Source organism: Thamnophis sirtalis, unplaced genomic scaffold (genome assembly GCF_051295495.1).
Source record: "Thamnophis sirtalis isolate CommonGarterSnake01/CBP01778 unplaced genomic scaffold, rThaSir2_p1.2 scaffold_2, whole genome shotgun sequence".
Classification (NCBI taxonomy): domain Eukaryota; kingdom Metazoa; phylum Chordata; class Lepidosauria; order Squamata; family Natricidae; genus Thamnophis; species Thamnophis sirtalis.
In genome coordinates, this window is record NW_028261382.1 from 48,930,986 (window position 1) to 48,955,541 (window position 24,556).

Below are 24,556 nucleotides of genomic sequence, written 5' to 3' on the forward strand. Positions count from 1 at the left end.
AACTCATAAAACTCAATAAAAAAAAACTCATTTTGTGCGCTTGGAGAGACTGAGAATATCAGGTGTTTTTTATCTGAGCCCTTGATTGCAACAAGTGGGACAAACCGTAAGGTATTGTCAGTAAACTCTCCTTTATATATATATATGTTTACTTTACTCAGGGTTTTATTAACTCCACAAGATCTCAGCTCTTTTTTGTTTTTAAAAATCGATGCCGCTAAGCAAAAGGAGGCAGAATTAGATGGGCAGAAGCAGCCTGAGAGAATAAAGTGTATAGGCCACCCGTAAAGTTCAAGGAAGCCGCACCTAAAATTCTCGTTCCAGTCCTCTACATTAACTTTCCACTCACAATAATCACACGGGCTGCTCTCATAGGCGTCTTTCCCTGCTTTTTTTCTGCCCCCCCCCCTCAGCCTTCTTCACGGCTTTCCTAACGTCTGTCGGTGCCTCGAGTGCTCGAATGGAACACACGGTAAATACTAAGTCCCTGAAATGAGGCTAAGCGTTCAAGGCGCAGCTGTCGCCCGAACAACCTGCATTCATCTCTCCCCGTCCCCCTCCCCAATTTCCTGGCCTCCTTCCCAAGAGACGCCATTACAAAAGCGGTTCTGCCCTTCAAATTACACGAGCGTTTTCCTCAGAGCTTAGTTTGCTTTCCTGCCCTTCTCGACGCTTTCCTTTTTTTTCAGAGAAGCCGCCGCGCCTGTTCCTATTCCCCCTTCGCGCCTGTTCCTATTCCCCCTTCGCGCCTGTTCCCATTTCCCCTTCCCGCCCGTCTTTCAGCCAAGACCGCCACGGGAGGCGCGCCCGGCGGGCCCTCCCGCCACCACCTTTAACGCCGCGCCACACCCGCCCCGCCCCATTTACATAACCGTAGGCTAGCGAAATCTCGCGAGAAAGAAGTCACTGCCAGCGTCGGGTGAGAGGGAGGAACCTTAGCTGGCCGGCTCTCGCGAGAATACCCATCCCACGTTCCCAAAGAGCCACAGGTGAAAGTAGTTGCAACGAACACTTCCGGCTTTCTCTCGGAACGGACCGCAGAGCGACGGCGAAGAAGGGGGGCGCGAGCCTTGGGCTGCGCGTGGAGCCAATTCCTCTTCTGTGCTTCATAGTCAACCTCCGTTCGTCCCTCACCGACAGACTCGGGAGGCCTGTTCGGCTGAGGAGGTGGAGGAATTCTTCCCCAATCCTGGAGTCCCCAGGGCGCCTGCCGGGCATCGGGGTCACCAGGGTCCTCACGGTAATTCCTGGCCGCGGAGCCTTTGCTGGAAGGGTGCGGGGTGACCGGCTCTTGCTGGGCTGAGCCACGATCATCCCGCGGGTGGAGCCGTTCCCTAGTTGGAGCCAGAGGAGAAGGAGCTCTGCGGTTTCTTGGGTGGGGAAACCAGCGCTTTGCAATGAAAAGCGTGGGTGGGGGGTTTGTTCTTTGACCCTGCCAGGCGGGGGGGAGGGGGGGCGGGAGTTTGCAGCTGTCCAGAGGGGGGAGGGGCTTAAGGGGTTTTTTTTTGGGGGGGGGGTCCAGAGAATCCCGAGTGGGGAGGATCGTCCGCTTTGCCAGCCAGTCAGGCTGAGCTCGCTGTCTCTCCCAACTGCCCGCTCCCCGTGTGGTTTCAGGAAGAAATCGGGGCGACCGATAAGCAACGGCAGGCAACGACGGTTGTAATCTGGCACCCAAGGACAGTTGTTATTGTATGGGCGTCTGCGGGGGTAAAAAGCACGACGGGGGGGGGGGTGATTATAGTAGTTTTTGCCATGCGATGAGCAGCTGGAGAGATTTGGGTAGCCAGGCAGGTACAGACAGTCCGCAATTTACAACCGTTTATTTAGTGACTGTTTGAAGTTTGCAAAGGCACCGAAAGTGATTTATAACCATTTTCCCCACATGGGACCATTGCATCACCTCCGTGGTCTAGTGCAGGTTTCTAGAGAGAGATGAGAGAGCAAAGGAGAAATGAGAAAACGATGGAGGGAGAGAATGAGAGAGAGGGAAAAGAGGGAAACAAATGAAAGAGAAATGAGAGAGGGAAACAAATGAGAGAGAGGAGGGGGAGAGGAAAAGAACAATAAGAGAACGAGGGAAAGAGAAATGAGAAAATGATGGAGGGAGAGAATGAGAGAGAGGAAAGGGAGAAACAAATGAAAGAGAAATTAGAGAGGGAAACAAATGAGAGAGAGAAGGGGGAGAGGAAAAGAACAATAAGAGAGAAAGGGGGAAAGAAATGAGAAAATGATGGAGGGAGAGAATGAGAGAGAGGAAAGGGAGAAACAAATGAAAGAGAAATGAGAGAGGGAAACAAATGAGAGAGAGGAGGGGGAGAGGAAAAGAACAATAAGAGAGAAAGGGGGAAAGAGAAATGAGAAAACGATGGAGGGAGAGAATGAGAGAGAGAACGAGGGAAAGAGAAATGAGAAAACAATGGAGGGAGAGAATGAGAGAGAGAAAGGGGGAAGAGAAATGAGAAAATGATGGAGGGAGAGAATGAGAGAGAGGAGGGGGAGAGGAAAAGAACAATAAGAGAGAAAGGGGGAAAGAGAAATGAGAAAACGATGGAGGGAGAGAATGAGAGAGAGAAAGGGGGAAAGAGAAATGAGAAAACGATGGAGGGAGAGAATGAGAGAGAGAAAGAGGGAAAGAGAAATGAGAAAATGATGGAGGGAGAGAATGAGAGAGAGAAGGGGGAGAGGAAAAAGAACAATAAGAGAGAACGAGGGAAAGAGAAATGAGAAAACGATGGAGGGAGAGAATGAGAGAGAGGGAAAAGAGGGAAACAAATGAAAGAGAAATGAGAGAGGGAAACAAATGAAGGAGAAGAGGAAAAAGAACAATACGAGAGAAAGGGGGAAAGAGAAATGAGAAAACGATGGAGGGAGAGAATGAGAGAGAGGAAAAAGAAACAATTGAGAGAGAGAAAGGGGGGGAGGCAACCCTTTCTTTGTTCCTTTGTTCCTGAACATTTGACTCTTGTTTGAGGGTGGGGGGATATAAGGCAGACCTAGGATTCTAATGGGCTGCAGGTTGCATTCATTCAGTATATTTGTAAACATAGATGTGGTTGGAAACTTTTGTCAGCGAATGGTTCTCATCTGCAGTTATAATTCTGATAAATTTATCTTTGGTTTTTTTCATAGGACACGGATTGGTCTGAACCCTGGATTTTAACTCTAGTGTTTTTCCACATAGTCTGCTTATGTTTTACTTACCTTTCATTGCAGCACTATCATTTCCAAATAGGACTTTTTCTGTCTCTCAGTAAGTATTATGTGAAGAATTTCTATGGACATAGTTCTTCTCTGATTGACAATGAGACATATTTTAAGGGTCATGTATGAATGTTTTTCACTCATTAAGAATGCTTAGACTATAAAGTCACATTAAGCCATGGTTTATAGAATAAAACACAGTTGGCTAAATTCATGCAATATACTAACCAGGGTTTATAACCCCCGTATTTGGACTTATTGGATATACGAAACCACACCAAGCTCTATAGTATTATTCAAAGGGATACTGTAATTTCTTTACATTGAATGGCCACATTGGATATTTTATGGCATGAGAATAGCTGTGGGTTGACTAGGGCAGTACCACCAAATGGGCTCAATTGGGGTAAGAAATAGAAATGTTTAATGGATTAAATGGAAAAAAAATATGTTTTATGACTTAAAGTCTTTTAAATTCCTTCATAGTCTGTTTTTTTTCCCTAAGTGCAGAATTTTTTGCTCTGTCCATTCTGAAGAGTATATGGAGGTCACATATTATTCGGTCCTTTTGATTAGAGCAATGAGTTAGCCCAGGAGAGACTTTAATTTTAGTTAAGGTTCTGGCAGGAATATTTATATGATACTATTCCATTCATGAGGGGAAATCGGGAGTTAGGTTCACTAGTTCTTGCCCATAGGGCTCTCTGCTGTTGGCAGAGGGGTCCGCGTGTCACGGGGGCTGCCTGGCACCGATCAGCTGAGAGGCTGGCAAAGAAGCGGCTCTCGGAGGAAGAAGGCAGGGATGCTGACTGGCATTCGCTTCCCTTCCTGTTCGCCGCCGCCTGCAGCCCTGGCCCCGCCTACACTGTAGGCTCTCCGGCTTGGGGGGGGGAGGGGTTGGACTAGATGACCTCCAAGGTCTCTTCCAACTCTGATTCATTTAACAACCGTGTTACTAATTTAGAAACTGCCACGATTCACTTAACAACGACATTACTAATTTGAAAACTGCAGCAATTCACTTAACAACCGTTACTAATTTAAAAACTGCGATGATTCACTTAACAACTGCATTACTAATTTAAAAACTGCAGTTATTCACTTAACAACTGTGTTACTAATTTAAAAGCTAGTGATTCACTTAACAACCCTGTTACTAATTTAAAAACTAGTGATTCACTTAACAACCGTGTTAATTTATAAATTAGTGATTCACTTAACAACTGCATTATTAATTTAAAAACTGCAGTGATTCATTTAACAACCCTGTTACTAATTTAAAAACTAGTGATTCACTTAACAACCGTGTTACTAATTTATAAATTAATGATTCACTTAACAAGCGTGTTATTAATTTAAAAACTGCAGTAATTCACTTAACAACCGTGTTAATAATTTAAAAACTGCAGTGATTCACTTAACAACTGCATTACTAATGTAAAAACTGCCGCAATTCACTTAACAACCACGTTGCTAATGGAAGCGGAAGCGCAACAGCCAATGTTGGGGAAGGGGGAAGGAGTGGCGCTCCCCTGTTCTCACCAAGGACCTGGAGAAAGAGCTTGGATCAGGGCCAACACACACCCACGTTTAGTCTGGGAGGGGTTTCCTTTCTGGTTGATTCTGAAAGTGTAGGGTCATATACCTCTTTCCCTTATCTGTCAGGGGGAGGGTTTTGCTGACACTTGCATGCTGTCATTATGTATTTTCTTTTTAAATGCTTTGAATTAGTCTTCTGTTTTTTTACCAATGGCACAAGAGAAGAAAGGGATAATTTTCAGGAAATAGAAAACTAAGCTACGGTATTGGTTCGCATCTTTTATGCATCTTTGTATTTTTACATCTGAAAATTAGTACTTACAAATCATCACACATTCCATGCATTATTATACTATTTGCATATGAAAGGGCTGTATATTAAATGAGCCATTTAATATATTGAAAGCCAAGTTTATTTTCTATTGCTTCATCCTCTCAAAGGTGACTGATCAGATTTCTTTAGCAAGTTCAAATTGGCCTAACCTCCATGTGGATTGTTTTGACAGCAGTAAAGAGTCTACTAGTTTTTGGGGGATCAGCCATGGTCAGCTAGGTGTTACCATCCATAGCATTGATACAGCAAATGGTTCCAGTTCTTGGATCATCATATAAAAACAAATGGTTAAATATAGTTTACAGCCATCCAATATATAAATGTTGTATACGTGCAACTCAATAAATAATAGGTTTATGTACCCCAATTGCTAATCTACATCAATGGGTAATTTATTCATAACTTGCTAATATCACTGCAGACTATTGGATAGTAAGTGGGGGAAGTATAAAGCATATAAAGTAATTCATAGTATGGAAAATGTGGATAGAGGGAAGTTTTGATCCTTTCCCCATAGAGAGTCATCCATTGAACTTGAATACAAGTAGTCCTCAATTTACTATATATATTATATAGTTATATATTATATAACACTTTAAATTAAGCTAATACCTTGAATAAACATAACTTTGAGTTTCAAATAACACTGATTTCGTTGTTGTCTTGGGTGAAATCTGTGAAAAAAATTCAGGTGCTCAGGAATGAAAATCCTCAAACACTATACTTTTCCGCACACACTGAAAAAAAATTAGAGGGAACATTGCCCCCCACCCCAGAGGATCCATGGATGGGATCCCTGCCCCCCGAATCCTTTTGGATGGCTCTTCTGGGCCCTTCTCCCTGTCAGCTTCTGCTTTGCTGTTGCTTCAGCTGCCATGAAACGGGAAGGGGGGGTTGGTATTTGGGAGGGGTTAAGTGATGTGCTGGAGGAATGTTCTAGGATGTGCCAGTCGTTGGGATCACGCATGCGTATGTGTTTCCCGCCTGCATCAACGGCCTTCACATTCCATCTTTGGCCTGTCTTTTTGAAGTTATCTCACACCTGACATTTGAAGGACTTATGATTGGACTGGAGCTTTGATCCTAAGGGGGGGGAACGGGCTTTCCTATATATCAATTGCTTTCGCGCCATATTATTCAGACTTTGCTTCACTACTGCTCGCTTACCATTTATAATTAGTAAAAGTACTTTGGATTTCCAACCCATGGAGTCTCTTAGTCTTCTTTCCTAATTATGGAGTGGAGTGGGGCGTGACAAGAAGCAAAGTCTGAATAATATCCCTTTCCAGGAGATTTACGTCTACCGAGAAGGGAAATAATGTCTTCTCCGACCAGAGAGGAGGAGGGCGCCGTTGGAGGGGCGGATTCCAGTGAACTAGGACCTCCCGACCTTTCTCTACACCAGCCCAGCCCGTCTGACCGACCTTTGCACGAAGATTTATTTCAACTGCAAATTTCCAGTCAGCCTGAACCTTCCCCCCCACCCCGTTGGTCAACTTCAGTGGGGCAAAGAGAGATAGAGACAAGCTGGAATGCGGGGCTCACCCAAAGACCACCTCGACAAACTTCGCTGGAGCCAGGTGCCGTGAGAAAACCCCAGGCGAGTGAGTTCCCTGACTATTGGAGCCAAAGGTACTGTGGGGAAAGAAGAGGGGGCGATGAAGGAGAATGGAGAAGTTATCAGCACCAGGGGCCCATGAGAAAACCCCAGCGGAGTGAATTACCTGATTATTGGGGTCAAACATATTTGGAGGAGAGAAGGGGGGAGGAGGAAAGAGACTGGAGAAATTGGCAACGTTACCCACGCCAGGCATCTCCTCCGCCCCCCCCCTCGGCCCGTGTCACCCCCTGCGGCTAGAGGTTTTGCTGATCAAGGAGCACCTCCCCCCCAGCCTCCCCCCCGAAGACACCGGATGGCTAAAATCCCTCCCTTGCCTGTGCGTTTTAATGGTAGTTCTGCTAGCCTTCCCTCCTTTCTTATGCAGGTGTTTAACTACATGGAGATTTATGGCCGGGACTTTGAATCTGACACCTTAAGGGTCAGGATGATTCTTTTATCATTGGATGCTGAGGCGGCTACATGGTCGACTGCATTGCATATGTCTGGCTCTCCCCTCTTGGGGAATTTCAACCGTTTTATGGAGGCTTTCCGCCAACGTTTTGATGACCCGTTAACTGAGAAGCGGAACAAATTGAAGTTTTTAACCTTCGATCAAGACGATAGACCTGTCGCCCAATACATCCAGGAATTTCAGTGTCTTTCCCAATACATGAGAGGCTGGGGGGAGGACGCCCTTCTGGACAGATTTGCTGAAGGGTTGAACGCAGACATTTATCAACAATGTGTCAATCGTAACCTGCCGAGACGTTTAATCACTTGGTTTGAACATGCTGCAGACGCCGAGCTTGACTTAATCCGTCTCCGTTATGCCACAGAAGAAAGAAGGAAGCGGAAAGAGAGGGCGGCCAAGTCCCTCCCCCCTCCTGCTACTCAATCTCTTTCCAAACGACGAGGCGAGGCGAGAGGGCCCCCTTCTGGCTCCTCCAGACCTTTAACATGCTTTCGCTGTGGCAAGCTTGGGCACACCGCCCCCGAATGTCGGGCTAAATTGCCCCTCTCCGCCCAACCCCCTCCCAGACGTGAAGAAAAGCCTACCAGAGGCTCTGAAAAGAAGAAGAAGGAAACGGCTTTCGCTGGGGAAACCAACCCCCCTCCTTTTGCCCAGCCATTAGAGGATAACGCAGATGCTAACTCCTCTTCTTCTGAGGACTCTGATGACGACACTTCGCCTCACTGGGTGAGTTCAAACAAGGGGCCCCTGCTAATCCCTATTGAATTAAAAGTTCCTCCTGAGGGGACGCCGGCCACCCTCCTAGCTTTACTTGATTCCGGCTGTTCCCGATCCATGATCAACCCAGCCATGGTAGAAAAATTAGGCATCAAATTGCGCACTTTGAAAACCCCAATTGTGTTTTGCCAAATAGATGGATCGATTGCGGGGGGGGGGCGCCCCTTTTTTTACTGAACCTTTGGAAATGAGAATGGGTACCCATACTGAATTAATCTCTTTTGTGGTCGCGCCTGGCATGGACAGGCCACTCATTTTGGGCATCCCATGGCTCCGGAAGTGGAACCCTCACATAAATTGGCGGACAGGCCGCTTGCGTGTCCGCTCGAAGGTGCCTCCAGTGGGGGAGGGCTCTCCGGACCAACCTGACGTCACTAACGTTCCTGAAGTAGCCGCTAGAGGGCAGGAGAGGATTGCAGGAGAGGAGAAAATTCCGAAAGAATATTTGGATCTTAAGGAAGTCTTCAGCGAGCAATCTTCGGACATTCTGCCCCCCCACAGGCCTACTGATTGCTCCATTGACATTTTGCCCGGGGTCAAACTCCCAAAACCCCGCATTTACTCCATGTCACCCAGGGAAATGGAGGAGATGCGTTCTTTCATTGACAAAAATTTGAAACGTGGTTTCATTGAACCGGCCCGACCTAAAGTGGCTGCCCCGGTACTGTTTCGTGAAAAGAAAGATGGTTCTCTTCGCTTATGCTGTGACTTTCGAAACCTCAACGCTATCTGTACTCAAAACCTCTACCCACTCCCCTTGATGAAGGACTTGTTGGCGCAACTGGGGAAGGGCCGCATCTTCACAAAATTGGACCTGCGAGAAGCTTACTATAGAGTACGCATTAAGGAAGGGGATGAATGGAAGACCGCATTCAACTGCCCTCTTGGTTGTTTCCAATTCCGAGTTATGCCTTTTGGCCTACAGGGAGCTCCTGCTGTGTTCATGCAATTTATTAATGAGATCCTGCACGATCATCTCTATAAGGGCGTTATCGTATATCTGGACGATATCCTCATTTATACCCGCTCTTACGACCACCACGTCAATCTGGTGCGCACTGTTTTGAAAAAACTCCGTGCTGCCAACCTGTATGCCAAATTGTCTAAGTGCGAGTTCCACCAAACGACTATTGACTATCTGGGCTACCGTATCTCCCCTGATGGCGTTGAAATGGACCCTGAAAAAGTGAAGGCGGTCACTGAATGGGACGCACCCAAAACTCGTAAACAATTGCAAAAATTTTTGGGTTTCGCTAATTTCTACCGTCAATTTATTCCCTCTTTTGCCAACATTGCTCTTCCTATTACTAATTTGCTCAAGACGAAAGGCGACCCGAAGCCTAAACCCAATAAGCCTTTGGACTGGACCATGGAATGCCAGGCGGCATTCGAAAAGCTTAAATGCCTTTTTGCCGCTGAACCAGTTCTTAAACATCCTGATCTCAACCAGCCGTTCGTCGTCCAGGCTGATGCCAGTGATGTCGCCGTTGGGGCCGTTCTGCTGCAAGCCAATGACCAAGGTAACTTACAGCCTTGCGCATACACCTCACGTAAACTCACTGACACGGAGCGGCGCTGGGCGGTTTGGGAGAAAGAGGCTTTTGCGGTCCGTTGGGCCCTCGCGACTTGGCGCCATTTCCTTGAAGGCTCTAAACACCCATTTGAGGTGTGGACTGACCACAAGAACTTGGAAGCGTTGCGAACACCTCGTCGCCTCTCCCCCAAACAGATGCGTTGGGCCCAATATTTTAACCGCTTCAATTTCACTCTAAAGTATATCCCGGGCGGAAAGAACTTCATGGCCGATGCTTTGTCCCGGTTACCTCAGTATAATTGTTCCAAACTGAGTATCGTCCAACCGCTCTTGGCAGCTCCGGTACTCACACGTCAACAGACCCAGGCTCAAAAGGAAGTGCCTCAAGATCTACTTTCTGACCTCAAAGCGGCTCTTCCTCAAGACGACTGGTTTCTCAACCATCGGGACGAGTGCACCATGAGGGACGATCTACCGTGGATTGGTGCTAAATTATACATCCCCGCTTCCCTACGACTTGTCGTCCTTCGACGCGCTCATGACTCCAGGATGGCGGGTCATTTTGGCTTCGTGAAAACTTTGCACCTCGTAAAGAGACAATTCTGGTGGCCCTCTTTGAAAAAGGACATTGAACTTTATGTGGCCAGTTGCCCGGTTTGCGCTACCGCCAAAAAGCCGCTGGGGAAACCGCAGGGACTTCTACAGTCCGTCGCCCGCCCGGTTGCCCCTTGGAAGGAAATTTCTATGGACTTTATTGTTGAGCTTCCCGAAAGCCAGGGGCACACCGTCATCTGGGTGGTCACTGATTTATTTTCCAAGCAAGTTCATTTCGTGCCTTGCCACAAAATTCCTTCCGCCAAGGCATTGGCTAAACTATTCCTTTCCCACATCTACCGGTTGCATGGGGTTCCCGACCGTATTATCTCCGATCGTGGAGTCCAATTCACATCTAAATTTTGGAAGGAGTTTCTCACACGCATTGGTTCCGCCCAGGGACTAAGCTCCGCCTACCATCCTCAGACTAATGGCGGCTGTGAACGTACTAATTCCGTTCTTGAACAATATTTACGTTGTTTCATCAATTATCAACAGGATGATTGGATTGACTTGTTGCCACATGCTGAAGTGGCCTATAACAATTCGGTTCACTCCAGCACGGGCTTCACCCCTTTCCGGGTCGTTTACGGCCAGGATTTTGTTCCTATTCCCGAACTACCTACGGCCCAACCTCAGGTTCCTTCCGTTGCGGACTGGAGTGAACGTCTCAGTCGCCTTTGGCCTCTGACTCTTTCCACCTTGGACGCTGCCCATAAGGCTCATAAGAAGCAAGCTGATAAGAAACGCTCTCAGCCATATGAGTACCACGTTGGGGATTTAGTGTATTTGTCCACAAAATTCTTGCATACTACACAAAAATCAAAGAAATTGGGGCCCAAGTATGTTGGCCCTTTCCCAATTGTGAAAGTTATCAATCCTGTTTCTGTTCGTCTGCAATTGCCCAAACATCTCAATCGTATCCACCCGGTGTTCCACATCAACCTCATCAAACCAGTTCGGGTGTCCAACCTACGGCCCACAGATGACCCTCCACCTGCTCCGTTACTTATTGATGGGGAACATCATTTTGAAGTTCGTGACATTCTTGATTCCCGTAGGCACCGTAATCGCATCCAATACCTTGTGGCTTGGAAACACTTTCCCCCTTCCCACACAGAATGGGTTGATAAGTCCCACGTTCGTGCACCCCGCCTACTACAGAAATTTTATGCTTCTTATCCCGACAAGCCTTGACTTTTCTCCCCTCCCTCTTCTTTTTGTGTTTTGTCGTTTGTTTGTTCTGTTTGTTTTTCTTCCAGGCCTGACAGCCTTTTTCCGGGGGACGGCCGGATGTCAGCTTCTGCTTTGCTGTTGCTTCAGCTGCCATGAAACGGGAAGGGGGGGGTTGGTATTTGGGAGGGGTTAAGTGATGTGCTGGAGGAATGTTCTAGGATGTGCCAGTCGTTGGGATCACGCATGCGTATGTGTTTCCCGCCTGCATCAACGGCCTTCACATTCCATCTTTGGCCTGTCTTTTTGAAGTTATCTCACACCTGACATTTGAAGGACTTATGATTGGACTGGAGCTTTGATCCTAAGGGGGGGGAACGGGCTTTCCTATATATCAATTGCTTTCGCGCCATATTATTCAGACTTTGCTTCACTACTGCTCGCTTACCATTTATAATTAGTAAAAGTACTTTGGATTTCCAACCCATGGAGTCTCTTAGTCTTCTTTCCTAATTATGGAGTGGAGTGGGGCGTGACACTCCCCCTTTGAGAATTTGCTGGGAAACGGTGGACCCTCCTATGGGGAAGGACTTCTCACCAAGGATGACGATTCCCCCCCGACTCTGCATGGCTTCCCAGGGAGGAGGAAGAGCTGCAGAGTTCCTCTAGTCTAGAGGCACCCCTGGACTTCCTCTGCCCCCCTTCACGTACGTCCCATATGCCCGGAGGGAGCCAATCCTGAGCCTCACCCACTAACCTATCCTGTCCAGTTGGCCCAGAGGAGATGGTTCTTTGCCTCTCTGCCAAGGTGGCGCAGTGGTTAAATGCAGCACTGCAGGCTACTGCTAGATCAGCAGGTCAGCAGTTCAAATCTCACCGGCTCAGGGTTGACTCAGCCTTCCATCCTTCCGAGGTGGGTAAAATGAGGACCCAGATTGTTGGGGGCAATATGCTGACTCTCTGTAAACCGCTTAGAGAGGCCTGAAAGGCCTATGAAGCGGTATATAAGTCTACTGCTATTGCTTTTGCTTCCAGCTGGGATTGCAGTCGGAACCAGTTCTGGTCCCTCTGACTTCTGCATCCCTCGGGGGTCCCCCCCAGCCCCCCTTTTCTCCTGCCCTTGATCTCGTTTGCACTTGGAGAGAGGCGCCTTTTGAAAGCTCTTTCCTCAGGAACCCTGGCAGGAGGGAGACCCCCGGCTGCTGAGGGGCGCCCTGCCTCCTTCGTGGGGAGAGCAAGCCTGCCTTTAAACTGGGGGTGGGGGTGGGAAAGGAGGAGGGGGCACCAACTAAACCAGCCCACTGCTTGCTCCTGCCTGGTGCAGATGCTTACTGATTGAGGAGGGGTCTTTGCTCCAGCCGGACGCTCTTTCTCCATCCTTCTCGGAAAGCTCTCCCCTCCCCCCAGAAGCCCCTCCCTTTTTCCTTGTGCTGTTAACTTGGGGTGCTGTCGGGGGAGGGGTCTGCCAAGGGATGCTTTGTGCTCTGATGGCAACTGGGCAGTATTTGTATTTTTTAAAACCAATATAGTTATCCAAAACTACGGCTGTTGTGTTTCTCCCTGGCCCCTTTTCTTCATTCTCTGTCCAGCTGGCATCGCTTAATAAACGATTTCGCCAAAACAATCAGCAAAGGATTGATAAAACGTGGCTTGGGGCTAGATGTGGGGCCGGAGGACAGTGGGAAGAGATTCCCCCTTGAACCTGGGAAAAAAATATGGGCAAAACTCAGAAACCAGGTTAGCGCAAAATATTTCAATTTCTATGTTTTCTGCTCCCCGTAACTTCTTCTTACGCTTTTGTGTTTTTCTCATGCAGGCAGGAGCCCCCGTTGGCGAGAGTGGCCATTCGGCATCCCTTAAGGTGAAGACTTAAGGGCTTCATCGTGAAAGTTTTTGAAATTTAAAAGTTTGTTGTCCTTTTTCTGCAAAGAAAAGACATATATATTGGAGGCTTTCAAGAAGAGACTGCACTGCCATCTGCCAGAAATGGTGTAGGGTCTCCGCTTGGGCGGGGGGGGATGGGGTTGGACTAGATGACCTACCAGGTCCTTTCCAAGTCTATTAATCTGTAAAGAACAGAAGTTGCCTTCGGAGGTGGTGGGAGCTTCATCCCTGGAGGCTTTCAAGAAGAGACTGGACTGCCCTCTGTCAGAAAGAGTGTAGGGTCTCCTGCTTGGGCTGGGGTTTGGGCTAGATGACCTCCAAGGTCCCTTCCAACTCTGCTAATCTGTTAACCTGAAAGCATCCTGCAAACTTTCTCCCTGTTGTTTTTTTCCTAGCCCAAAATGCACAGCTTCAAAACCCACAGCTTCTCGGCCCCCACCAAGTGCATGCGTTGTACATCGCTGATGCTCGGCCTGGTCCGCCAAGGCCTGGCGTGTGAGGGTGAGTGGCATCTTATGGGACACCGTACATGGGGAGGAGGGGGACAAGGGAAGGGGGGGCAGGTTGGGAATGACTCCCGAGGCCCCCCAAAACACAGACCCTTATCATGGCAATCTCTCTACATTCCTGTTTGGCACGTTTTCATTGTGGTGCATGAGGACTAGAAACTTAACTTGATTGCAGGAGAACAGACCATAGCTTAATTAAAAGCCAGGGAAATGATTGCTCCAGCTGGTTCTTCGCCTACAGCTTAGCTATGATGTACATCAAAAGGCTTTGGGCAATCTCAACTAAAATGATAGGGAATTCTGGGAGTTGAAGTCCACACCTCTTAAAGGGCCATTTCAACCAACACAGTGGCTGGCTGGGGAATTCTGGGAGTTGAAGTCCACACCTCTTAAAGGGCCATTTCAAGCAACACAGTGACTAACTAGGGAATTCTGGGAGTTGAAGTCCACACCTCTTAAAGGGCCATTTCAAGCAACACAGTGGCTGGCTGGGGAATTCTGGGAGTTGAAGTCCACACCTCTAAAAGTTGGTGAGGTTGAGAAAGAGAGGTTGGAAAAGTGGTTACAAGCCTCCCCCTGATTTTTGGCCACTCTAGGACAACACAGCTCTCTTCCTGCAAGGGCTAAGTAATTTAAACAGACCAAGAAAACGTTTTTTCTCGCTTTTCCCCCTTCTTCTTCAGCCTGCAACTTTGTCTGCCACGTGTCCTGTGCGGCCGGAGCCTCCATCTGCCCCATGCCCCCGGATCAGCTGCAGAAAACCCTGGGGGTGAATCCGGTAAATGGAACTGGCACCGCCTTTGAGGGGTATTTGTCGGTAAGTGTTGTGACCCAACAGCGGCCGGCTGAGCTGTTGGTGGAACCTGACAGCGATGACCACGATGGGACTGCCCTGGAGGCTGAGGAAGACTCTGGTGGGTGTTCGGAGTCAGAGCAGGGACTAGAGATGCCTGTTGGCCACCAGGTGGCGTCTGAGTCAGGGAGCAGTGAGGAAGAACAGAGGGAGGCTGACCCTGACGTACGTATGCTGCGAGGAGGAGGGAGCAGCTTTGGAAAAAGGCTCACAGAAGGAAATAGGGACAGGTGGCTACTGATTGGCCCCTCCCGGAGAGCTTATAGGTGGGGCAACGAGAGAAGAATTTTGCAGAAAACAACAATTTACTGATCCAGCCATAGAGAAAGATTGGGAGAAGATTGTTTCATAGAGATAGCTTTCTGGGCTCCCAGCCAAGGGGTTCCTTATCTCCCTCCTTAGTTGTGGCAGACAGCCAAGTCTGCGTCCATATATATTGTAGAGGCTTGGGACAGAACAGTAAGAGACTCAAGTTTGTTGCGTAGGGCAGATCTTGGGAATGGCAGTTGTCGTCCAACTTCAGGATTGTAATTCAAAGTTTGCTTGACCGTGGAAAAAAAAAAAGCTAAGGGGTGGGCTGGGTTAGAGCCTGGATGGGACACCACTAAGAGATCCGAGGCTGGAAGCTGGATTATGAATTAGAAAAAAATGAGCAAGATGGGAATAAATCTTTTCCAGACTAAATATGAAGTTTAGGTTTAGGTTTAGGTTTATTGGGATTTATATGCCGCCCTTCTCCCTGAGGGGACTCAGGGCGGCTTACAACCACAGGGGAAGGGGGTGCAAGGTCAAAAACAAAACAATATGTGCACAAAGAAAAAATAATAAAACACAACTTTCATTCAGCAATCAAACACTCGGGCGGGTAATTGGAAGCCTATCCCCAGGCCTGCTGGGAGAGCCAGATCTTGAGGGCTGCGCGGAAGGTCTGGATAGTGGTGAGGGTACGGATCTCCATGGGGAGCTCGTTCCACAGGGTCGGGGCAGCAACAGAAAAGGCCCTCCTCCGTGTAGTCGCCAGTCGACATTGACTGGCAGATGGGATTCGGAGGAGGCCCAGTCTGTGCGATCTGATTGGTCGATTTAGGGAGGTAATTGGCAGAAGGCGGTCTCTCAAGTACCCAGATCCACTACCATGGAGTGCTTTAAAGATGGTCATCAGTATCCTGAAGCGCACCCGGAGACCAACAGGTAGCCAGTGCAGCTCGCGGAGGACAGGTGTAACGTGGGCGAACCGCGGTGCGCCCACTATCACTCGCGCGGCTGCATTTTGGACTAGCTGTAGTCGCCGGATGCACCTCAAGGGCAACCCCATGTAGAGCCCATTGCAGTATTCCAGTCTAGAGATCACAAGGGCTCGAGTGACTGTTGTGAGAGCCCCCCGGTCTAGGTAGGGCCGCAACTGGCGGACCAGGCGAACCTGGGCAAATGCCCCCCTGGTCACAGCTGACAGCTGATGATCAAAAGTCAGCTGTGGGTCCAGGAGGACTCCTAAGTTGCGGACCCTATCTGAGGGGTATAAAATTTGACCCCCCAGCCTAAGCGTTGGTGTGTTAGCCAAATTATTGGGGGGGAAGCACAACAGCCACTCGGTCTTATCCGGGTTGAGTACCAGTTTGTTAGCACTCATCCAGTTCTTAACGGCCTCCAAACCCTGGTTCATCACGTCCACCGCTTCATTGAGTTGGCACGGGGCGGACAGATACAATTGCGTATCGTCCGCATATTGATGGTATTTTATCCCGTGCCTCCGAATGATCTCGCCCAGCGGTTTCATGTATATGTTAAATAGTAGGGGGGATAGGACCGAACCCTGAGGTACCCCACATGTTAGGGGCCTCAGGGACGATCTCTGCCCCCCGACCAACACCGACTGCGACCTGTCCGAGAGGTAGGAGGAGAACCACCGCAAAACAGTGCCTCCCACTCCCACCTCCCGCAGTCGTCGCAGAAGGATACCATGGTCGATGGTATCGAAAGCCGCTGAGAGGTCAAGGAGAACCAGGATGGACGCATAGCCTCCATCTCTGGCCCTCCAGAGATCATCGGTCAATGCGACCAAAGCAGTTTCTGTGCTGTAACCAGGTCTGAAGCCGGACTGGAAGGGGTCAAGATAGCTAGCTTCCTCCAAGGTCCGTTGAAGCTGAAAGGCCACCACCTTCTCAACAACCTTCCCGATAAAGGGAAGGTTGGAGACAGGACGAAAGTTGTTTAGGATGGCTGGATCTAACGATGGTTTCTTCAGGAGGGGTCTCACCACCGCCGTTTTAAGTACGGCGGGGAAGTGCCCCTCCCGAAGGGAGGCGGTGACAACCGCCTGGATCCAGCCATGTGTCACCTCCCTGCTGTTAGCCACCAGCCAGGAGGGACACGGGTCCAAAATACAAGTGGAGGCACTTACAGCTCGAATGGCCTTGTCCACATCCCCAGAGGCAACTTCCTGGAACTCAACCCAGAGCTGATGTAACGAGTGATCCTCCTGTGACTCAGCTGGACCTACTGCGGTGGAGTCCAAGTCCGATCGAAACCGAGCTACTTTGTCCGCCAAGAATTGAGCATAATCCTCAGCCCTACCCTGCAAGGGGTCTCCCGCATCCCTCCTATTAAGGAGGGAGCGGGTTATCCTAAACAGGGCGGCTGGGCGCGACTCGGCGGACGCAACCAAGGCAGAAATATATGATCTTTTTGCGGTTCTTAATGCTCGGACATAGTCCTTGGTGCAGGTGGTTAAGAGTGCTCGGTTCGCCTCGGACCTATCGGACCTCCACTGGTGCTCTAGGCATCTCCTCCGGCGTTTCTTCTCCCGGAGTTCCTCGGTAAACCAGGGAGCTCTCCGGGATCCACTGGCCCGGAGGGGCCGTAGTGGCGCAATCCGGTCGAGAGACTCCGACGCCGCCGAATACCAGGCGGCAGCCAGAGTCTCCGCCGAACTGTGGGCGAGAGCATCAGGAATAACTCCAAGCTCCGTCTGGAACCTCAAAGGGTCCATAAGTCGCCTGGGGCGGAACCACCTGGTCGGTTCCTCCTCCCTACGGTGGGGGTTTGGCCTCCGGAAGTCAAGCCTCAGTAGGCAATGGTCTGACCACGACAGGGGTATGATCTCATTACCCTTCAGACCAAGATCACACATCCACTGCTCCGAGAGAAATACGAGGTCGAGCATGTGACCTGCTGCGTGGGTTGGGCCCCGAATTACTTGGGTCAAGCCCATGGCTGTCATGGAAGCCATGAACTCCTGCGCCCCATCAGAGCGTTCACCGAGCGATGGCAAGTTGAAATCCCCCAGAACTATAAGCCTGGGGAACTCAACCGCCAGCTCGGCTACTGACTCGAGGAGCGAGGGGAGGGATGCTGCAACGCAGTTGGGAGGCAGGTACGTTAGCAGCAAGCCCACTTGACCCTTGAGGTCCAACTTTATCAGCAGAGACTCACACCCGACAAGCTCCGGAGCAGGGAACCTACGAGGTAACAGAGACTCCCGGATTACAATAGCCACACCGCCACCCCTTCCCTGGGCTCTCAGCTGATGAAGCACCTGAAATCCCTCTGGGCACATCTCTACAAGGGGGACTCCTCCTTCTGTGCCCAGCCAGGTTTCAGTAATACATGCCAGGTCTGCCCTCTCGTCAACAATTAAGTCCCGGACGAGGGGAGCTTTGTGAACAACAGACCTGGCATTTAGCGACAACAGCCTGAGACCAGGGTCCTGACTGCTCGCGCCATCTGGTCTTGGAGTGGGACTCCTAGGGCCGGAAGGAGGGATCTCTGCAACGTAGCGAACCCTCCTTCCCCGGTAATGGCCAGCCCTAAGGTCCCCGCCGTATCTGCCTCTCCCTGTCACGACCGCTATGCTCCGACCCACTCCCATGTCCATGGTCCCCCCAACCACCCCGGTACCCCCCGCCTTCCCCAGCAGGTCCTCCGAGTCACACAAGTGATAGCATAGGGCAGTGGTTCCCAAACTTGGCAACTTTAAGACTTGTGGACTTCAACTCCCAGAATTCTCCAGCCAGCAGAGCTTCTGGGAGTTGAAGTCCACAAGTCTTAAAGTTGCCAAGTTTGGGAACCACTGGCATAGGGCTGTGATGGCGAACCTATGGCATGCGTGCCAGGGCTGTCATGCAAATACCTCTCTGTGGGCACATGTGGTTTCCGGGGCACACACGCCAGCTGGTCTTCATGGGTGAAAGAGTGCCAGAAAACGGCCCGAAAAACGGCATGAAAATGCTCCCCCAAAACAGCATGAAAATGGACCAAATAAACAGCATGAAAACAGCCCAAATAAACAGCATGAAAATGGTCAAAAAACCAGCATGAAAAACAGCCAAAAACCAGGCCATTTTTCAGGCTGTTTTTTGGTTGTTTCCTGGCCAATTACACCCTGAGAACAGCCAAAAATGGCCCCAAAACAGGCATGCGCACACTAGCTAGCTGGTGTTTGGGGTTTCTGGTGCCCTGGCGCACGCAATCATGCACATGGAAGCATGTTCCAGTTTGAGCACTTGGTGCTAAAAAAGATCGCCATCACTGGCCTAGGATGTAACAGGTGGAAGATGGTTAGAGAGAGATCCAATTGGAACTAACGAGAAATTTCCTGACAGTGAGAACAATTAATCAATTGCCTCCGGAAGATACGGGTGCTCCAACACCGGAGGCTTTTAAAGAAATTAGTGGACATCCATTAGTCCGAAATGGCAAAGGGTCTCCTGCCTTGGGTATGGGGTTAGACTAGATGACGTCCAAGGTCCCTTCCCGCCTTGTTATTCTACGTCCCATGCTCTGAGTGGATCTCCTGCCCTGCAGGAATGAAAATATTTCCTGGACTCGAAGCTGCTTCTCTGGCGAAAACGAGTTTGCCTGTTTCTCTTTTTATCCCAAGGTGCCCAAACCCTCCGGGGTGAGGAAGGGCTGGCAGAAGGCCTTCGTGGTGGTCAGTGACTTTAAGATTTTCCTCTTCGATGCCTCGGAAGGGAAGATCTCACCGGGTGTCATGCATGTCACAGATATGCGGTGAGTATATCCTGGCTGGGGGATTCTGGGAGTTGAAGTCCACCCCTCTTAAAGCATGCTGGCTGGGGGATTCTAGGAGTGGAAGTCCACTCTTCTTAAAGCATGCTAGTTGGGGAATTCGGGGAGTTGAAGTCCTCCCGTCTTAAAACCTGCTGGCTGGGAGATTCTGGGAGTTGAAGTCCATCTCTCTTAAAACATGCTGGCTGGGGGATTCTGGGAGTGGGAGTCCACCCCTCTTAAAGCATTCTGGGAGTTAAAGCACACGCATTTTCAAGTTGCCAAATTTGAGAAGCTCTGGGTTAGATCGTTGGCAGCCTTCTTAGATATCTTAGGCAAACCCAGCAATGATGCGTAGAGTGGCTTTAGAGGAATCTGAGGTTTGGATCAGATTGATGGGCCACATTAGGCTCCTGGGATGGAAGTTCCCAACCTCTATGATATTACACTTAGACATTTTCTCTACTCATTGATACTAAAAAGATGTTGGGACTCTAGAAAGAGTGCAGAGAAGAGCAACAAAGAGGATTAGGGGACTGGAGGCTAAAACATATGAAGATCGGTTGCAAGAACTGGGCATGTCTAGTTTAATGAAAAGTAGGACCAGGGGAGACATGATAGCAGTCTTCCAATATCTCGGGGGCTGCCACAAAGAAGAGGGAGTCAAACTATTCTCCAAAGCATCTGAAGGCAGGACAAGGAGCAATGGGTGGAAACTAATCAAGGAGAGAAGCAACTTAGAACTGAGGAGGAATTTTCTAACCGTGGGAAGAATTAATCAGTGAAATGACTTATCTTATGAAGTTGTGCGTGCTTCCTCACTGGAGGTTTTCAAGAAGAGACTGGACAGCCATTTGTCCAAAATGGCACAAGGTCTCCTGCTTGAGCAGGGGTTGGACTAGAAGACCTCCAGGGTCCCTTTCGAACTATTATACTGTTATTCTTAATCACTCCTCATGAGGAACTGGGTACAATTTTTTTTCTTACTCATTTTGACAGGGATGAGCAGTTTTCCGTGGCTCCTGTCCTGGCTTCCGATGTCATCCACGCCAACAATAAAGATGTGCCTTGTATCTTCCGGGTAAGAACCAGAAGGGACAGGAAACATCCGGAATGGGAATGCCTTTGTCTGGTACCCAATGGGGACCTTCGAGTTGTGGTTAGTGCAAGATCTCAGAGCAATGAACGAGTCCTGTTGAGTGGCCTTTGAGGGTCTCCCAGCTCACTTGCAAAGAGAGCACAGATTCTAAACCAGTGTTTCTCAACCTTGGCCCACCTGAAGATGCGTGGACTTCAACTCCCATTCGCTGGCTGGGGAATTCTGGGAGTTGAAGTCCATGCATCTCCAGGTGGGCCAAGGTTGAGAAACACTGTTCTAAACTGTGGTTTCTCCATGTGGGGCAGCTGCTGAGTCCCAAGGGGGGCTTCCCAGGACTAAAGCTCAAAAAAGGGGGGGTCTGTGCCAGGTTTGTGGGAAAAGAGCCTCTGAAAAATCAGGATTTGAAAATGTCTGAAGGCAGTACGCTGAAAAAAATAAATAAAAGCCTATACGGTGGCGACAAGGATGTGTTCAAAGCCCCAACTGGGTTTTTTTGACATTCAATTTTTTATTAGTTTATCCAAAAATCGAATACCAAGAAAAATGAAAATAATGGGGAAGTAGGGGAGGGAAAGTGGAAGAGGAAAAAGTGTACGGGAAAATGGAAAAAGAAGAAGAAGAAAAAGCATTGACTTCGGACTCTTGTGAGCCCAGTAGAATAAGTTTACCTCATCTTTTTTACTTTTGCAAGATGCTATATGTAGGTAGTCAGTGGAGCCTCAAATTTCTGTTGCTAAGCGAATCGTTTGAGTTTTGACTCACTTTACGATCTTTCTCGCCGCAGTTGTTGAGTGAATCCCTGCTGTTGTGAAGTTAGTAACACGGTTGTTAAGTGAATCTGACTTCCCCATTGACTTTGCTCGCCAGAAGGTCACAAAAGGGTACGGCAGCTGTCATAAATACGAGTCAGTGGCCGCCAAGCATCCTAATTTCAATTGTGTATCCATGGAGATGCTGCAATGGTCGTAAATATCGGAAATGGTCATAAGTCACTTTTTTCAGTGCCGTTGTTACTTTGAACAATCGCTAAATGAACTATTGTAGCCATTTCTTTTCTCTTTTTAATTAACAAATATGTAAAATACACACACACACAACTTAGACGTACACCACATTTACACAATACAATACGAACAGGAGCTTCCTGTTCTTTCTAATAGCAATCATCAATTGATACCGCTCACCTTATATTATTTCCCCTTCTATCGTATTTCATTTGGATTTCACCATTCTTAACCCTCTTATTTTACTCATAACTTTATTATTTATGAGTTTTGTTATATTCTTTCATTGATTTTTGTTTCTTTCCTCCATCCACCTTTACCATTTATCCCATATCTGGTAGAATTCTGATTCTTCTTTTCCCTGGATTTCTTTAGTTAGTTTGTCCATTTCAGCACAATCCATAACCTTTCTTATTATTTCATCTTCGCTTGGAGTTAATTTGTTTTTCCATTGCTGGGCAAAGGCAATCCTTTCCGCTGTAATTATATGTAATATTAAATACTGGATTTCTTTTTTGTATTTCGCAGACATTATTCCTAATTAAAAAAAACTTCCAGTTTCCATTCTATTTTAACCCCTATTATTGCCTCCAGCCAATTTTTGATCCTTTCCCAAAAATTTTTAGCCTCCTCACAGGTCCACCATAAATGGTAATATATTCCGTGTATTGATTCGCATTTCCAACATTTTGGGGAAGTATTTGTTAAGATTTTAGCTAACCTTGTTGGTGCCAGGTGCCATCTGTAAAACATTTTGCACTGGTTTTCTGTGTACGCAACTGATAGTGTCATTTTAAAGTTTGTTCCCCAAAATTTTTCCCATTTGTCTAATTCAATATTATAGCCAAAGTTTTGCGCCCATTTTATCATTTGTTCTTTCACAATTTCCTCTTCCATTTTGTACTTCAGGAGAAATTTATATATTCTCCCTATCATCTTTCTATCTGCGCTTTGAATAATTTTATTCAATTCGTGTGGTTGTGTTTCGACGTTATATAATTTAGTATCATTATTGTATTTAGTTTTGATTTGGAGGTAAGTTAGCCAGTCAACTTTTTTAAAAAGATTTTTATTAACAAGCATGTAAAATACACACAAACAAAAATTAGACGTACACCACATTTATACAATACAGTGCGAACAGGAACTTCCTGTTTTTTATCTTAGCAATCATCAATCGATATCGCTCACCTTATATTATTTCCCCTTCTATCGTATTTCATTTAGATTTCATCATTCTTAACCCTCTTATTTACTCATAACTATTATTTTTGAGTATTGTTAAATTCTATCATTGATTTTTGTTTCTTTCCTCCATCCACCTGTACCATTTATCCCATATCTGGTAGAATTCTGATTCTTTCTTTCCCTGTATTTCTTTCGTTAATTTATCCATTTCAGCACAGTCCATAATCTTTCTTATTATTTCATCTTCATTTGGGGTTAGTTTGTTTTTCTATTTCTGGGCGAAGGTGATCCTTGCCGCTGTAAGTATATGTAGTATTAAATATTGGATTTCTTTTTTGTATTTCACCAACATAATTTTTTCTTTTTTGTATTTCACCGCCAGTCAACTTTTTTTAAGCAGTCATTTTTAAGTTTGTTCCCCAAAATTTTTACTAGCCATTTCTATAGGAACAAACAAAAACCTATCATGGCCCGTCGGCTGCCAGAGGTAGCAGCAGAGCCAGGCAAGGAGGAGGGGGAGGCAGAGCCGGGGCCTTCCGTCCTCCCCCAGGTGGAGAGGCAGCTGCCTTCAGGGCCTGAGCTGAGGGAGGGGGAGGAACAGATGGGGCCCAGATGTGCTTATGTGCAAAGAGGAGAGGAGAGCAAAGGAAAGGAATAAGACGGCTCTCAGGGAAAAGCAGACGCAGACACTATCCAGTCCCTCCCTGGCTGGGAAATAAATAGGAGGAAATAAATAGGAAATGAACAACCGCTCGTTTTCAGTATACAGCAATTTGGATTTCTTGGATTAACTTGGTTTGTTGGGACTAATTATGTTGGGTTTTTTTGTTTATCCTTGTGAATAAAAAGACCTGTTATAAAAAGGGGTGTCAACTCTCAGTGCCGTCATGGGGACAGAATGGGGGGGGGGGGATTCCACGCATGCTGTCGGCGGAGTCAGATCTCAAATTACTACAGCCGGTTTGGGAGGGGTGCAGCTTGGAGCATTGCCGGGCACCGGCTGGCATCCTGCTCACTTACCCCATTCCTTCCGCAGGTGACGTCCACTCAGCTCTCCTGCCCTCCCACCACCAGCTCCGTGCTCTTCCTGGCCGACAGCGAGGCGGAGATGCGGAGGTGGACCCAGGTGCTGAGCGAGCTGCAGCAGCTGCTGCGACAGAACCGGCACTGCGACCGCGCGGTCTACATGCTGAAGGAGGCCTACGACAACGGGCTGCCCTTCATCCCCCACGCCCTCTCAGCCGCAATCATAGGTGCTTCCTGAAATTACGGTTCTGGGAGATCGGAGTGGGTGGGTCTTGTTAGGGGTCTCTCCGTTCGGAGACAGAAAGTAGTGCAGCGGAATGTACACCGAGAGAAAAGGAACGTTGCTAGTAGTAGAAAACACACGAATAGAGTCTCAGACACTGTCAGTAAAATCAAGTAGCTTTATTACTACTAATAGCTTCACAAGCAGTGATAGTAGATATTCGTTCAAAGAACAAACAATTGCTTACAGTTGCAGTTCACGTTCCAGCCATCAAGCGAGTAAGTAGTATCAAGCAGAGAGAGGGAGTGAGCTTTCCTGACTCCCTCTTATTGCAAAGTTAATCACAGCTGATAAGTACATTCACTCATTTAAAGCAACATCGACCATTTGTTATTGTATACAAATCTATATTGCCTACCCAACACTAGGAGTATACTCCCAACAGGTCTGGTCTGCTCCCCCAGTTTCTGGAGCAGGGACAGTGGCCTTGATTTGCGGTGGAGTGTACGAAGGGGTCTCCAACCTTCCCAGTTTTATGG

At 48.1% G+C, this 24,556-nt stretch overlaps 1 protein-coding gene and 2 long non-coding RNA genes across 4 annotated transcripts in view; all 3 read left to right on the plus strand.

Annotated features, from left to right (window-relative positions):
- The window catches only part of LOC148048782 (uncharacterized), a 158,517-nt gene that overhangs the window by 52,486 nt on the left and 81,475 nt on the right, over window positions 1–24,556 (plus strand). The gene's annotated exons all lie outside the window — the stretch shown is intronic.
- On the plus strand, window positions 996–13,085 carry LOC148048787 (uncharacterized). Its single transcript, XR_015695521.1, has 3 exons — window positions 996–1,240; window positions 3,130–3,250; window positions 13,041–13,085. It is a non-coding gene; the product is annotated as an uncharacterized LOC148048787 (long non-coding RNA).
- Window positions 13,508–24,032, plus strand: LOC148048788 (serine/threonine-protein kinase MRCK gamma-like). The gene is made up of 5 exons (XM_087704572.1): window positions 13,508–13,609; window positions 14,301–14,434; window positions 19,350–19,480; window positions 20,477–20,558; window positions 23,805–24,032. The coding sequence occupies exons 1-5, from the start codon at window positions 13,510–13,512 to the stop codon at window positions 24,030–24,032; spliced, it is 675 nt and encodes a 224-aa protein (XP_087560698.1). The 5' UTR covers window positions 13,508–13,509.

Excerpts from the sequence above, each read along its gene's own strand:
- LOC148048788 (XM_087704572.1), top strand. The coding sequence starts at position 13,510 with ATGCACAGCTTCAAAACCCACAGCTTCTCGGCCCCCACCAAGTGCATG. Across the intron at positions 13,610-14,300 it reads CCAAGGCCTGGCGTGTGAGG|CCTGCAACTTTGTCTGCCAC; the intron begins GTGAGTGGCATC and ends CTTCTTCTTCAG. Across the intron at positions 14,435-19,349 it reads CCTTTGAGGGGTATTTGTCG|GTGCCCAAACCCTCCGGGGT; the intron begins GTAAGTGTTGTG and ends TTTTATCCCAAG.